Source organism: Eptatretus burgeri, chromosome 12, assembly GCF_056783735.1.
Source record: "Eptatretus burgeri isolate ZD-2024b chromosome 12, Ebu_testis_v1, whole genome shotgun sequence".
Taxonomy (NCBI): domain Eukaryota; kingdom Metazoa; phylum Chordata; class Myxini; order Myxiniformes; family Myxinidae; genus Eptatretus; species Eptatretus burgeri.
Genome location: NC_140972.1, coordinates 32,941,872 through 32,958,418, shown reverse-complemented (window position 1 = coordinate 32,958,418; position 16,547 = coordinate 32,941,872). Strand labels below are relative to the sequence as shown.

Here is a 16,547-nt window from a genome sequence, read left to right as displayed (position 1 = left end):
TCACACAGATTTTCCAGTTTTTAATTAGCTCAGATGTTTCCAATCATGAGCATATATACTTGTGCAATTGGAGGGATGGAAAGCTCTTCCCACATGCTGACCCGAGACCCTTTCCTACGCAATCCCTCATTCCTGCTGTCTCACTCACTGAGCCTTGATGAAAATGACGTTCAAATTTGAACCACCATTTGAATAGCTCATACACATGATGCCCACTATCCCTTTGAAAGAGTGTTTTTATATTTCTTTTTTGTATGCACTGTCGAGGCTCATATGAGAGCTAACACACAGAACATACAACAAGGGGAGCAGGAGACAAAAGGGGCAGGAGAGGGAAGGAAAAAAGTGTGGAACAGTGACATTAGGAGATTTGTGGAAGGGAGAAGGATGTGGTGGGATACACAGGGTAAACAAGATGGATACCACAGGGACTTTCAGGTCCTTACACAACAGGGACTTTCAAGAAGGAAAGCAGGGAATTTGAGGGTGGGGTAGGGGTGGATTAGCGGGGATAGAAAAGATCATAGTTTTGGATGGGGTAAGATAAAAGATGGTGGTGCACAGCTGTTTTGAAGACCTGGAGGGAAGAGAGATTGATTGCTCCAAAGGCAGGAAAAAAGAGGAATGAAAGAGTGAAGGTGAGCCAGCTGGCGGACCTTGAACGCCCTGCGGAAATATAGGGGGGGGGACACATCTCAGACAAAGCAGGGGTGGCGAGGCCGGAGAGGAGACTGTCGAAGAAAGAAAGACCACTGACTTGCCTGCGGTGAGAGAGTGACGGACCCAAAGACTCAGCCTCATCGCGGGAGATACAAATGATCCTAAATGCCTTGGTTTCCATAGCATGAAGCTGAGAAAAGTAAGAGGCATGAAGCTGAGAAAGGCGACACCAGCCCAGAGGAGAGGACAGTACTCCATTAGGCTGCGGAGGAAAGCTTTGTTTGTATGTGGTCAGGAGCACAGGTCTGCCAAGGAAGGACTTTGTACGATGTAGGATGCCCAGTCGGCAACTGGCTTTGGAGGTAAGCTTGGAAATGTGGCTTTCCCAGGAAAGACCATGGCAGATAGTGAGACCCAGAAGCTTGAAAGAAAGGACTTCTTCAAGACGATTGTTGAGAAAGTAGATGTGGGGTTTTCCAGATGGTCCTTTCGGAAAGACAGTGAGATTTGTCTGGATTGAAAGACATGTTCCACGTGTTGGACCAGCTTGTAATTTTATACAGATCTGCAGAGTGAAGAGGCTGCTGCTTGCTGATCTGAGGGATGACATATGGTACAGCAGAGGGTGGAGTCATTGGCAAAGGGATAAAGAGAATTTTCCAGAGTCGGAGAGATCATTGATGAAAACAACAAAAAGAACAGGGACCACAACACTGATTGAGGAACTCCAGCCTGTACAGGAAAAGGGGATGAGAGAACTCCATTAAGGGCCACACATTGGCTGCGACAGGAGAGGAAGTCTACGAGCCATGAGTGGAGATGTCCTTTGATACCAGAGGCAGGGAGCTTGGTGAGCAGGGCAGGGTGCCAGACCATATCAAAAGCACGTGATATGTCTCAGGAGATGGCTCTGATTTCATGTCTGCCATTGAGGATCCGATTTGGAATTCCATCCATTGTTGGAAGAGCAGAAGCAGCATATCCAGGGTAGAGTGTCCTGGTCTGAATCCAAATTGATGATCGGAAATCAAGCCATTGCATAAGAGAAAGGATTTAATGTCAGAAGCGATTATGGATTCCATAACCTTTCTGATGATTGGGAGAAGGCCGATTGGTCTGTAGTTGCAGGGATCTGTTTGTGCACCTTTTTTATGCAGAGTGGTAATGTTTGTTGATTGCCAAGTACATGGCAGATGACTTTGAGCAAATGGGAGGGTGAATATAACAGAGAGAGGGTGAGCAAGAGTAGCGGAGTATGTTTTTAGGACACGTGGGCTGATGCCGTCTGCTACCCGTTGCAGAATCTGAGTCTAGGTTTGACCACAAGCTGTCCACCTTGTCAGGAGAAAAGGACACAGAATCCAGGGATAGTTGGGTGCGACTGGGTAAGCTGGGTACAGAAAGCAATGGGTTTGGGACACAAGATTTAGAAGCAAACACGGAGTTTAAACATTCAGCCCTTTCACGTGAAGTATCAGCAGTGCAGCCATTTGTGGTAAGGGAGGAGATGGAGGGGGACATACACCAGAAACAGATTTGATTAGACGCCTCCAGGATTTGGAGGAGGGAGACAGGTTTGAGAGTTCAGACTTGAGATAAGGAAGATGTTGTTTTCTGGCACTCCTGAGAATTGACACACACTTGTTCCGAACTTTGTGGAAGGAACTGAGATTGCATTCAGTTGGATTTGCCTTCCATGAGGCAAAGGCAAGTTGTTTCAGGACAACTGCCTCGCCACAAGCTTCAGTGTACCATGGGCGGGAGGAAGGGTGGGACAACTGAAGACGAGAGGGGATAAATCTGTGCATGAGAGAGCAAGTTTCGTTGAAAGAATTCCCAGGACAAGTTGATGTCGGAGGAAGTAGAGATGGGAGACCAGTCTCGAAGTTTGATGGCTGCTTGAAGTCCTTGTCAGTCGGCCTGAGTGAAATACCAGACTGGACGGTGCTGAGGTGGTTCTTTAATAACAGCCAGAGAGATGTGGTCAGATGAACTGATTGGAGCAAAGGGAGAACAGAAGAAATTTCATGGAAATTTGTCGAAATCAGATCCAGAAGAGATGGAGTACCGTTGGTTGAGATCCGGGTTGGGAAGTTGACCGATTTAATCAGTCCCAATGAGTCACAGATGTCTTTTGCTGAAGTGCCATGACAGGTGAGCGAGGTACCCACACCGAGCCAACTGGCATTATGACAAAGTCACCATGTATGAGGAAGAGAGAGTTTGGATGAGAGAATAGAAGTTGGTCCATGTTTTTGGAGAGCAAGATGTAAATGGAGTCATCACTGTTTGGTGTATGGTACAACACACATGTAAACATGAGGTGGGAGTGGAGGGAAGCCGTAGCCAGAGGTATTCCTGTGGATGTGGGGGAGGAGAGAGGGCAGTGCATGATGAGTGAGGAATAGAGTCTTTGATGAAGAGAGCAACTCCGCTGCCAGGACGAGGCTCAGGTCTGTCATACCGGAGGAGGGAGTAACCAAGCAGAGATACTAGGGAGTCAGGGACGTCTTCAAGGAGGAAAGTTTCTGTTCGGCAGATTATGTCTGGTTTGTCAGTGGCAACCTGAATGGAAAGATCTGTCAGGTTTGAGCGAAGGCCCCAGATGTTTGAGATCCACACTGTTAAGGAAGAGGGAGGGGAGGGGGCTTTAGGTGCAGGGGAGGGGAGGGAGAGGGTAGGACGAGGGAGGAGGGGGCGGTTAGGAGAATTGTAAGAGTGTGGGGAATTGCAGAAGAGCTCGGGTCGAGGGCCGGATGAGGAGGAGAAAAGGCTCGGTGGTGATGGGTTGAGATACAATGTGGAGTAATAAGAGAGGGGCAGAGGGCAGTTGAAGATTGGAGGAGGTGGAGTGATGAGATGGAAGAGAGAGGGTGGGGGAAGCAGGCAGCTTTGTGGATGTGGGGGGGGGCAACTTTGGGAAGGAGGAGCGAGGGAGGAGATTGGAGTGAGAAGGGTGAGAGGGGGGAGTTGAGGCAGAAGGGTGAAGGAGGAGTTTTTGAGAAAGGTGAGAGGGAAGCTTGGAGGGGGGAAGAGTGTGAAGGTTGCTTTGAGAGGGAGGGGAGACCTGAGAGAAGGCACGGCCAAGGTGCAGGAGGGCGATTGGAGAGGTGCGGAGAGGGGAAGGATGAGACTTGGTTGAGGTATGGTGAAGAAGGGAGCAGGCAGGGAGGGGGAGGTACAAGATTTGAGGGGTTGGGAAGAGAAGAAGGTGTGCTGAGAGGAAGGAAGGAGCATGCTTGTGGTGATGAGTGTACTGATTGAGAGACTGTGATATTAATCTGTAAGGTTAGAATGGAGCTCACAGATGTTAGAACACCACACAGTTTGGGACATTTGCGGAGCAGCTAATACTGAAGCAGAAGACAATGAAGAGGTGCCAAGAGTGGAGGTAGGATGATGGGCAAGATGGGAGGGGTAAGGAGAGGGGATAACAGGTGAGGGGTTAGGAGGAGGGAGATTTAAGGAGGTTGGGTGAATTGGCACTGAAGTTGGAAAAAAAAGGATGATTTATAGAACACGAACATACATTGCAAACTGGGAGTTTAAAATTTTTTAGATCCTCGTGGAGGATCTCTAAGTCTTACTCATGTTGTTGTTGTTGTTCTTCTTCTTGTGGACTTTTTTCTTTCACAGCTTACAGTTTTCATCGAAACTTCCTGAAACTTGGCATATACACTATACAGTATATGTAAAAATTCTCTGCGCAGACAGTAACCATCTCCGATTTTGAAAATTCCTCCTAGAAAAAAGTTATGACATCAAAATATCTCCGCTAATGGAAATCGCCGAAAAAATTATCTCCGAAACTAGGCAAGCTTTTTGAATTCTGTTTGCGGGACTCGAACAGGGCATTAGCAGAGATGAATTACCGCACATATGATACATCACTATGACGTCATATCAATTTTTATGACATCATTCCTATTTTTTGACATTTTTTGTTTCACAACCCAGAGTTTTCATCGGATCTTCGTGAAACTTGCCATGTATATGCAGAAAGCCCACGCGCAGGCAGTAACCATCTCAGATTTTGGAAATTCTTCCTATAAAAAAAAAGTAGACGTCATAATATCGCCGCTAATGGAAATCGCCTATACCATTATCTCCAAAACTCGGCAAGCTGTTTGAATTTTGTTTGCGGGAATCAAGCCGGGCATTAGCACAGATTATTTATCGCAAACCTGATACATCACAATGACGCCATATTCGTTTTTATGACGCCATCATTAAGAGGACGAGGATCTGAGCTCATTTGAGCTTGTTAAGTCAGAGATGCGATTAAAGACATTGCATGAGGGATGCAATAAAGGTGAATTAAGAGAATGGAGAGAAGCAACGTTGTAACAGTGGGATGTTTTAGACATGGGATGAAGGAAAGGTCGAATTTAAAACAGTCTTTTGAAGAAGAAGAAGAAGAAGAAGAAGAAGAAGAAGAAGAAGAAGAAGAAGAAGAAGAAGAAAAAGAAGAAGAAGAAGAAGAAGAAGAAGAAGAAGAAGAAGAAGAAGAAGAAGAAGAAGAAGAAGAAGAAGAAGAAGAAGAAGAAGAAGAAGAAGAAGAAGAAGAAGAAGAAGAAGAAGAAGAAGAGTGAATTATGATACAGTACCGAGAACCACACGCGTGAAAGAGAAAGTTGTAACATTTTAAGAGACCGTTTTTTTTTTGATGTTTTTTTGTTGATAAAGATTACACAGGATTCAGAAAAGGAAAGGTTAAAGAAAAATCTTGTTGGTATTTGGTGAATTTGGATTGCCAAATGCAGAAAGAAGCTGGTAGTTCAACGAGAGTCACAGGACGAAGAAGAAGAGGGGGGTAGAGAAACATGTGGTTATGGGAGGTGTAAGGTGAGAAGTTAAAAAAATTAAGAATTTCTTTTTTTTAAGATTAGGTAAAGGAAAGGTTGAAGAAAAAAATTGGGAAGGTGTATGGTGAATGTGAGTCAGCAAAAGTAGAAGATGGTAGATGGGGTACAATGTGTGTGAAAAGGTGTTTTGATGTTATATTTTGTATATTTTAAGACATGAAACAGAGGGTATAGTTGAGAGGGATAGGAGGAGGAGAGTGGAAGGAAAAGTGGCGAAAATAAATACTGATGCTAATAAGGAGAAAATACAATAAACATGATCGTGCACACACACGGGAAGAAGGGTAGGCCTAAAGGAAACCCGACATGAAAAGATGACGAAAACTCAACAGTTAGCACAAGTTTACACAAGACTGAACTCGGAACACACAGTAAACACAACAATAACAAAATAACAGTGAAAACACGACAAAAACGACCAGGAAACTTATATTTGAGAAAGTCAGCAGAGACCCTGAAGAGGAACCACCACCGTCACACAAGAACCGGAACCGGAAATCCGAACCGGAGTTATTAACACTTGGCACAAATATACAGCACAGTCCCAAAATGAAGACCTTTCAGTTGTTGAAACGTTGGCCATTGAGCCTTGCCTGCTGGCAAACTTACCCCAGTTGATGGTGCTTTCAGTTTTGAAGATGATCCTGCTCATTTGATATTCATTCATGTACCATAACTCTATACAGAGCATTTGTTCTGCTAAAACAGTTTTGTGGCTGGAACTACAATCCTGGACGGGTCGCCGCTCAAACAGTCATTTTGATAAATGCACATTTGCAAACACTAAAGAAGCGAACACCAAAAGGGGCTTTACTCTGCGTCGGATATTTAAATGTGTGCAGTGTCTGGAATCACCGTGAGATTCATGATAAGTTGCTTATTTCGGATTTCATAATCAATTATGAAATCCCTAGTTGGGAGTTTCTCTTTAACCTCAGGTTAAATGTTTCTGAGATTTGATTTACAAAATGAATGGGATGACTAAACAGGCTACATTTAGCATTTATGGCATTATTTAACTCCTATTCTAAATATTTAGAATTTCTCACATATTTGTTATTATTATTTTTTTAATCGAGAATATCATCCATGACAAATATTCCATGAGGATAAGAACCTATACTTGTGCATTTTTTTCTTTCTTTGGCAAACGTACATTTGTTTACATTGGCCTGCATGCTCGCAGATACACACCCTGACTCAATGAATCCCATCAGGGAGAGGAATGTTTCAGTGTGGTGTCTGCCCTGAGAAATGTTTGGGCTTGGTGGCCATCCGTGCGTCAGTATCACCATGTCACCTTCCTCAAATTGAAAGACCCAGGATCCGGAAAAAGAAGAGCAGGAGGAGGTCTCAACAGGTACTAGGCTAAGGAAATAGTCGAGCTCTTACACAAACAGATGTAACTTCCGCAAACATCACCCACACCCCCACCCCCGAGTCTCGGCTTCAGTACACAAACACTATTAGGCCATCACTATTGCAGGGATGCAGACATACTTTCATGGCTTTCAGTAGTGTGCACAACTACTTTAAATAAAATAACCACTTACCAAGACAAAACCACCACAGAAAAGTGATAAAAATAAGGTTCGCCTGTTTGTGTCCCCTTCTTAATACTGACAGCTTATTATGCAGGAAACCTGCCAAGATCAAATACCAACATACCATATATGAGTTTGCCTTGTCTATTATGGTGTACATACTGACACAGACATCCATTACACACTAATGTCCTTGTCTTGCATTCCTTTTATGGATGAGATCCTCAAACAGCCTGAAATCACCGTTAAATTAAAAAAAATAAAAATAAAAACTCTGCGAAACGATCATTTACATGTCTGTCTAGTAAAACAGTATAAACACATTAGCACACACGACTCTTTTAGATGTGGGACAACACAGACAGGATGGACCTTGCAAATGGAAAAGGGAATGTGAGACAGTCCACTTGGCACTTTGGTTTTATGAACTTTTTATAAAGTCCACTTTATTTTTATGAACAATTTCAAGAACGAGATAATCATTTAAAATGACTGACGGAGGATGATTTGAAGCATTTACTGGAATTATTTTCTCTTATTAATCATTCAGAAGATAAATAGAATGTGCAAGATGAAGTGCAATAAATAAGGATCCAAACACATAAAACAACAACATTTTTTATATGGGAATCCACAGCATTTCTGAGAAATTAGTAACTAAGGAACACAAGCTAGATTTCTGGAACAGCTACACATACATCAGAGCAGGTGGTACCTCTGCTATTGCATCATTGTATCCCTTATGTTTCTGCAGCTGCTATGTCACACTCTAAGGCAGGTCAGATTATGAATGTTTAAAAGCGACGATTAAATCATCATTTTATGTCTAAACGCGACAAGAAAAGCTTATAAAACGAGCAAAATACCCACTCCTTCCGGGAATGAATTTTGGTGTCAGTAAAATACAGTGAAGCACGGTGGCAAATTGACGAATTCCTGGTTGGTAGAATTGTAAACTGACGAGCAGGTAATATGGGATCATAAATCACAAGTTTGCGCCTGAAATATCAAGTTAACGATCAGATGTCTTCAATGATTTTACAGGTCTTACTGCTGTCCAAAATGAAGTCAAGGAGATTGTCAGCTTCACATCAAAGTAGTTCATGATGATGCCCAGAGTAAGTTAAGCTTCGCACAAATGAAGCTCACATACTTCTTCCAAAAATCTCTTCTAATACCAGCCTTGGGGTCATGAATTGCATTTTCTAGACCGGTTCACCAACTGTGTTGTTCCTGACGTTTCTCCCCCCTCCTCCCCCCCCTTCCCCCACGCCTCCACTTCAGGGTGTCTGGAACTGAACCTGTTTTTCCCACGAGACCAAATTAAATGAAATTTGTGAATCGCAAGTTTAGGAGATTGTGAGGAACCTAATCTAGTGAACTTGCAGCACTCTATTATATCTTCCAGAATGCTATATGTGTACAGACCCCTTTTTAGAGAAATTATCATCGCTCACCCCATCCCTTATTTTAAAAACACCCCAGTTATCCTCTCGTCCATGGTAGGCCTACACTGAATCTAAACATGTGGTGAGGCAGTTACCTTGAAACAACTTGCATTCTCCTTCTGGAAGGCAAATCTGGCTGAAGGCAACATTAGATCATTCCACAAAGCCCACAGGTGTGCACACTCTCCAGAGAGCCAAAAAACATCTGCTCAACCTCTCGATTGAACTTATCAGACTTGTCTCCCTCTAAAACCTGGGGGTGGCTTGTTAAATCCGTGTCTGGTGTATGCTCGCTCCCCTTTTATCCCTTCCCTCACCTCAAATGGCACCATAGCCAACTTTGCTTGTGATAACACTAAATGCCTGAATACTGTGTTTGCTTCCAAATCTTGTGTCCCCAACCTCTCTCTGTGTCTCTCTGTGTCTCTCTGTGTCTCTCTGTGTCTCTCTGTGTCTCTCTGTGTCTCTCTGTGTCTGTGTCTGTGTCTGTGTCTGTGTCTGTGTCTGTGTCTGTGTCTGTGTCTGTGTCTGTGTCTGTGTCTGTGTCTGTGTCTGTGTCTGTGTCTGTGTCTGTGTCTGTGTCTGTGTCTCTCTCTCTCTCTCTCTCTCTCTCTCTCTCTCTCTCTCTCTCCCTCTCTCTCTCTCTCCCTCTCTCTCTCTCTCTCTCTCTCTCTCTCTCTCTCTCTCTCTCTCTCTCATAATCTGTCGTATTTTGCCCCTGAGAAGGTGGAAAAGTTTCGACAACTGAACAGGACGGCATCACCTTTCATGTCCTAAAAACCTGTTCCACCACTCTTGTACATCTTCTTTCTGCCCTTTTTCACCCTGTCATGTGTCATGGATTTTCTTCCAACCCGAGTTGGTGGTGCTTTTAAGAGCGAGATAATCATTATTACAACAGTATCTTTCATGTAGCTCTTACTAGAAATTCTGGGGGAGGGTAGAAGGACCCGTGTCAACGGAGCACTCCCTTCTGAGACATAGTGGTAGTACCACATGTCTTATAGGAGGGACCTGTCCCCACAAGCCCAGCCATACCATGGAATGGTCACTGCATACAGTAGACCAGTCCGTGGAAGGTGGGCTGCCGCTCGAGACACCACATGACTCATGTGTTTGTGTGTCTCTCCGCTCGCCTCCAGCCCAAATCGCTCAACCGATCGTTCTAAATGTTTCAGAGATTAATGGCACCGACCCTGCGACAGTCCCGCATTGAAGTTTCATAAAAATTTGTTTGACCGAAAAGGTCTACATAAGCCAATAGGCCAATTTGACCCAAATTTTCTAAAATCCTCAAATTTCATCCAATTGCCTTGAATTTTGAACAGGATTTGCATATCAGGTCAATGAATTCAACCACCTATTACTTTTGAGGTTATCATAGGTCAAAAGGTCAACATAGGCAAGAAGGTCAACCCAAAATAGGCCAATTTTTTTATTGTTTCTAAAATTGTCAATTTTCATCTGATTGATCTGAAATTTGAAGACCATTTGCAAGTAAGGTCGCTGAATTCAACAACCTATTGATTTTGAGATCAACTTTGGCGAAAAGGCCAATTTGAGGCAAATTTGGACAAATTTTCTAAAATCCTCAATTTTCATCCGATTGACTTGAAATTTGAAGAACATTTGCAGATCAGGTCACCGAATTCAACCAGCTACTAAGTTTGAGGTAAGCATAGGCCAAAAGGTCAACATAGACCAAAAGGTCAACATCGGCCAAATTTCTAAAATCCTCAATTTTAATCCAATTAACTTGAAATTTGAACAGGATTTGCATATCAGGTGAATGAATTCAACCACCTATTAGTTTTGAGGTTGTCATAGGTCAAAGGTCCAACATAGGCCACAAGGTCAACCGAAAATAGGCCAAATTTTTAAATTGCTTCTAAAATTGTCAATATTCATCCGAATGACTTGAAATTTGAAGACCATTTGCATACGAGGTCGCTGAACTCAACCATCTATTAATTTTGAGACAAACATAGACCAAAAGGTCAACATCGGCCAGATTTCTAAAATCCTCAATTTTCATCCGATTGATTTGAAATTTGAAGAGTATTTGCATATCAGTTCACTGAATTCAACCACCCACTAATTTTGAGGTAAACATAGGCCAAAAGGTCTACATAGGCCAATGGGCCAATTTGGACCAAATTTTCTAAAATCCTCAATTTTAATTCAATTAACTTGAAATTTGAAGAGCATTTTAATGTCAGGTCACTGAATTCAAACACATTAATTTTGAGGTAAGCAAAGGCCAAAAGGTCAATTTGGGCCAAATTTTCTAAATCCTCAAATTTCATCCAATTCAGTTGAAATTTGATAAGGATTTACATATCAGGTCACTGAATTCAACCACCTATTATTTTTTGTGGTCACCATAGGCAAAAAGGTCAACATAGACTAAAAGATCAACATTCGGCCAAATTTCTAAAATCCTCAATTTTAATCCAATTAACTTGAAATATGAAGAACATTTTCATGCCAGGTCACTAGATTCAACTACCAATTAATTTTAAGGTCAAAAGGCCAACACAGGCTTAATTTCTAAAATTGGTAGGGCCAAAAACTAAATGTATCACTATATCTCAAAAAGTTGTGGATGAGTATGACAAAACAAGGTGGATAAGTTGAAGAGGTGACAAGAACAAGCGGATTGGATTTTGGTTCGGATCCAGCCCATCAGTGGGATACAAAAACATTAAACTGTTCCACCTGCCAGAGGTATGAGCTCTACTCAGTGCCATTCTACTTTGCGCTGTTTTGCCACGTTGTCACTCTATGAGTAATTTTTGATTTGTTTGTCTGTCTGTCTGTCCACATAGAACTTTCGTGTTTTTCTCCGCAAGCGCTTGTCAGATTGAGACAGAATTTACACCATTGGTGCAACTACTAATGTGGAATGTTTAATGATAATTATGATGTCAGAGGTCATGTGATGTGACAGCCATATTGGAAAAATGGAAAAACTTTGGACCTCTGTATCTCTGAAACTGCACCAAGGAAAAAACTGAAACTTGGCACGTAGCAAGTACTCCTCGTGGGGAACGAGTTTGATTTTTTAATGAGGTCATAAGTGCCCTCGTTATGACGTCATAATTGCAGATGTAGAATACCACAACTGATCAGTATGAAAAGTTTTGAGTGTCATCTAGGGATAAAATGGTCCATAGAAAAAAAAAATTCATGACGTCATCGGTCAAGTGATTTGGCAGCAATATTGCTTGAAAATAATAATAAAAAAACCTTAAAAAAATCTTCTTCTCTGAAGTGTCTGAACAGATTGAGGTGTAACTTTACACGTATGACTGCCTGTCCATGAGGAACAAAAGCTTCATGCATATGATATCATAGGTCACATAGTTGGCAGCCATATTACCCTAAAACCTACAAAAATACACCACTCAAAAAAAGTCCTGGCCAAGCAATCTGATTGCTCTTTTTCTTGTCTGATTTGATTTGATGCACCCATATTCTTTACAGAGTGTTGGTGGTGCCAAAACACTTTCTTAGCAAGGTTTATACTGGGTGGTTTGCCATTGCCTTCCCATCTTGACCACTCATGCACATAAGAATAAAATATAAAGCTTTTGTCGGCAAAGACATTGCGTGCAACAAACCTGGAAAAATCCCACGATTCCCTATTTTTTTATATTGCATTCCTATTTCCTGGACATCACAGCATTTTCCTTTGGTTGTAATTTCTTCGAAGCAGCTGGGTGGTGGAATGGGTAAAGCTTTGTTGCATTGACTTTACCAGTGCAGGTTCAATTCCAAAAGCTGCTCAATGGAAAATTTCCACACTTCTGCAAGAGAGCGAGGACCTATCCAGGATTGGTTCATAGCCACGGATATATTCTCCGACTACCTCAATACTTTGAAAAAAAAGTACATGCAATTTCACCACGACCAAAACAAATCTCCTCGATTCGGCTTCTCAACATAAAATGTGGCTCCAATAGGAACAACAGATTTATGAGTTTCACATTTAAAAATATTTTAGTGCATTTCACTCATCTTTCACGATGACTTCATTCCAAAAGCCCATTTTGGATCATCACCAAACCTGGCACAGCTTGCAGCTCGGGTTTGTTTGTTGTACTATTTCCTGGGATCTGTTTCAAGAATTTCTGTTCACAGAATTTGAATTCCTGATGTACCGATCATCCACTGGCAGGGTCTATTTTCTATGCAAGTGTGAAATGGTGAGTGGTGGGTGCTTCCCGCCACTGTTACTGCAAAGTTAAACAAAACTTTCACTCCAAGAAAAGGAGCTGTTGTGTTGGAGATATAATCCGACTGAGCAAGTTTAAGCATACATTACAGACTTGCAAACATTTGTACATCCGTTTGTGTGTGTGTGTGTGTCCATATATCAATAAGTAAGCAATCCATCCGAGTTGCAGTCTGTGAAAAACACAGAACTGCTCACTGCAGAAAGCACTGCCACGTGTTACTCTGCTGACCAAGTATGTCAGCCGCCAAAGGGTTTAGAAACCTTTTACCAGCAAATTTTCAGCCCACCCTCTGGGGAAAAGAATCAATCCACGGATGCATTTCTGGCAAACGGTCTGTCATCAGCACAGAACGGATTCCTCCCAGGGGATGTGGCTGGCAGGCTGTCCCATGAGAGCGTATTCAGATCCCCTGGTGAGTATACACATCACCAAGCATTCACTACTCCACAAACTTTGAACCAAACAGGAAAAAAGCAGACAACCTCAAATGAGGTTTCATTCGGGGTCTTGAATATCGGCTTGAAGAGGTTCGAGGAGCAGAAAGAAAACGTCACCCAAGGCCAAGTCTGCTCTTTCCTGTTTATTTCCAAAGTCGGTTCTGAAGGGGTTGTTATAAATTGTTGGTTAGCCGTGCTCCTTTTCTGAACAATGGACAATTCAAATCGCCTTAACCTGACGTCCGTCACACACACACACACACACACACACACACACACACACACACACACACACACACACACACACACACACACACACACACACACACACACACGAAACTCTGAGATGAATAAAATCTATGTTTAGGTAACAACTTGGTTGCCAATGTTATTCATCAAACTAGAAAAATAAACATTCCTGGAATCTGTCTCTTGATGTGAGTACTTGGACTAGTTTTGGCTCCGAAAATCCCAACCAACAAATCCAGATGTGGAAAAGGCAGAGAAATAGGGCAAATCAATCCAGGCATCAACCCTGATGGGTGTCCTCGTGAAACCGAGGTCACCGCACACACACACAAACAAGGAGAGGGACAAGCAAACCGTACGTCACGAGACGTACGTACTGTTATGGCTCTGAAGCACAGGAGAGAGAGAGAGAGAGAGACTTCAAACGAGGAACACCACGGATGAAAATTAAATAAATAAATAAAAAGAGCAAATGGTCACCCCGCTGGTTTCGCTGCTCTCTCCGGAAATAGTTGTCGCCGAAAGGACATTTTGAGTACAGGAGCGGTAAAAGTGCAATCGTCACGGTTCACCGAGGATGACTCAAGTGGAACTGTTCAAACAACTCACCCGTTTCACACCGGGGGGCGGGGGGGGGCACCGCGTCGGTTCGACTTTCGGGAAACTTTTCCCGGGACCGTCTGTACTTAAAAAAAAAAAAAAAACACGTGATTCGTACGTCAACTTCGGTGCCGGCGATTCCCGTGCAGATCCGTCTGTCCGTACTTCCTGCACCCAGCCTACGTGGCGATTCGCCTCGATCGAAATCGAACCGACAACTGCCCGAGGACGCTGCCGAGTGCTGGGAACGCGTCACTCGGGCTTCGTCCGTGCGTGCGTCCGTCCGTCCTGGATTTACTTACATCATCGTGGACACGAGATCGAGAAATCTGTACTGTGGGTTGCGTGGCGTGCTGTGTGTGCTGCGAGCCCGGCTGTTTGTAGGGACTCACCGCGTCGGGTCCGACCCGCTCCACCATCCGCCATCGGCGTGCGCTCCACACGAAGCCGAGTCTCACCGCGGGGACCTGCAGCCGCACAACAAGGGGACGATACACACGACTACGGCCGCATGCTCCGCACCAAGACGACCCAAAAGACTCCCCACCCCGCAGCCTGGTTGCAGCACACAAAACAACAACAACAAAAAACTGGCGACTCGGCCAGGAGGGCCGACCGGGGCAGCACGAGCACCGTGGGAAAGTCCTCGCGAGACGACAGTACACAGGCCCCTTGGGCAGTGATACAACCAGCCGCCTTATGTTTGTCACATTTGTGCCGAGTACGAGTACATACACGTTAAAAAGTCTCATTAACGACCAATCATCATCATCATCATCATAACTTTTCTTCCTTTGCGCCTTGTAATTTGCGTTGCGCTTTACGACGATTTTTGATGAACACTCCTCTGACGTCACGCACCTTTTACCTTTGTCTCGCCGCATTATAATAACAAGCCCCGCCCACTCGTGCTGACATTCCTTTCCGTTCCCGGATGTAAGGCGAGAGGTGAGAATTGCAGTCTGGACTGTTGAGAAAGGTTGTTTGGAATGAACAATTAGATAGAATGGTGAATTAAAAACTCCACAATCATGGAGTCACTGCATTCATTAGTTGGCAATCCACGATAAGAATGGGGGGGGGGGCATCGGAATCCCCCTTTTATGGTATTTTTTTTCACACCTTAACCATCCTGTAGGGTTTTTTTCTACAATTAGTGTCCCCAGTTTTTTTTATGGTACCGCAGAGTTTCTTAAACATCGAGGAGTACTAAACCACCATTTTTCTTCTTGCACCGCCAATGTCTGAGCTATCTCGGAGATGGCTGGAACTTTTCCAATGAAATGTTGCATCAACAATGGGAATACAAAGTATGCGAGTTTGACATATTTTTGACCGTGACCTAATTTAAAGGTCATGACCAAATTAGACATTTCAACATTCTTCCAAAAAGTTGAAGAAGGTTTGTCTGATCAAAACAAAATTTCCCTTTCCAAATAGCCGAGGCCCGAAAGCAAGGTGCATTTAAGCTTAATTTACATCATACCCCTCTGACTTAAAGGTCAAGGTTAAATGGCGGTCTGAAAAATAAAACAAATGTTTTTAATTGCTCAATTTTGCCATCTTCCTGTCCAGGCTAGAGTTCCTCAAGGCAGCGTTCTCGGCCCTGTTCTTTTTCTGGTTTTCAACAATGATCTCTCTGACTGGAAAATACTCTTTATCTCTTTGCTGATGACTACACCCTCTGTCATACCATCTGTCATCCCTCAGATCGGCAAGCAGCAGCCTCTTCACTCTCTGCAGATCTGTATGAAAATCAAAAGCTGGTCCAACACGTGGAACTCTCCGAAAGGACTGTCTGGAACCCCCCCCCCCCACCCCCAACAATCCAATTTGTCAACAAACCTCTTGAAGAAGTCCCTTCATTCAAGCTTCTGGGTCTCACTATCTGCCATGATATTTCCTGGGAAAGCCACATTTCCAAACTGGCCTCCAAAGCCAGGTGCCGACGAGAAATCCTCCGTCGTGCAAAGTCCTTCCTCAGCCCATCTGAGCTCCTGATCACATACAAAACTTTCGTCCGCAGCCTGATGGAGTACTGCTCTCCCCTCTGGGCTGGTGCTTCTGCCTCTCACCTTTCTCGGCTTCACGGTGTGGAAACCAAGGCATTTGGGATCATTGGTATCTCCCACGATGAGGCTGAGTCTTTGGGCCTCTCACTCTCTCACTAAAGGCAGGTCGGTGGTCTTTCTGTCTTCTCCCGTCTCCTCTCCAGTCAACCCCCGCCCCCCCGGCTCTGTCTGCAGTGTCTACCCAATATTTCAGCAGGGCGCTCAAGGTCCGCCAGCAACCCCCTTTTGGAAAACTACCAAAATCAAGAATCACTGTTCACCTTCACTCTTTCATTCCTCTTTTTTCCCGCCTTTGGAACAAACTCCCACACTCTCTTCAATCCCACACTTCCCTCCAGGTCTTCAAAACAGCTGTTCACCACCATCTCTTATCTTCCCCCATCCAAAACCACAATCTTTTCTACCCCCGTTAATACACCCCAAACCCAACT

General features: G+C 43.7%; 1 protein-coding gene across 1 annotated transcript in view; it reads right to left on the bottom strand.

Moving 5' to 3' along the window:
- The window catches only part of LOC147015376 (uncharacterized), an 83,454-nt gene extending 68,695 nt beyond the window's left edge, over positions 1-14,759 (bottom strand). The window contains exon 1 of the mRNA XM_085850049.1: positions 14,437-14,759. Coding sequence (XP_085706175.1) covers positions 14,437-14,470 — 34 coding nt within the window. The 5' untranslated portion in view covers positions 14,471-14,759. The remainder of the gene's footprint in view (positions 1-14,436) is intronic.
- Between the last annotated feature and the right edge of the window lie 1,788 nt (positions 14,760-16,547).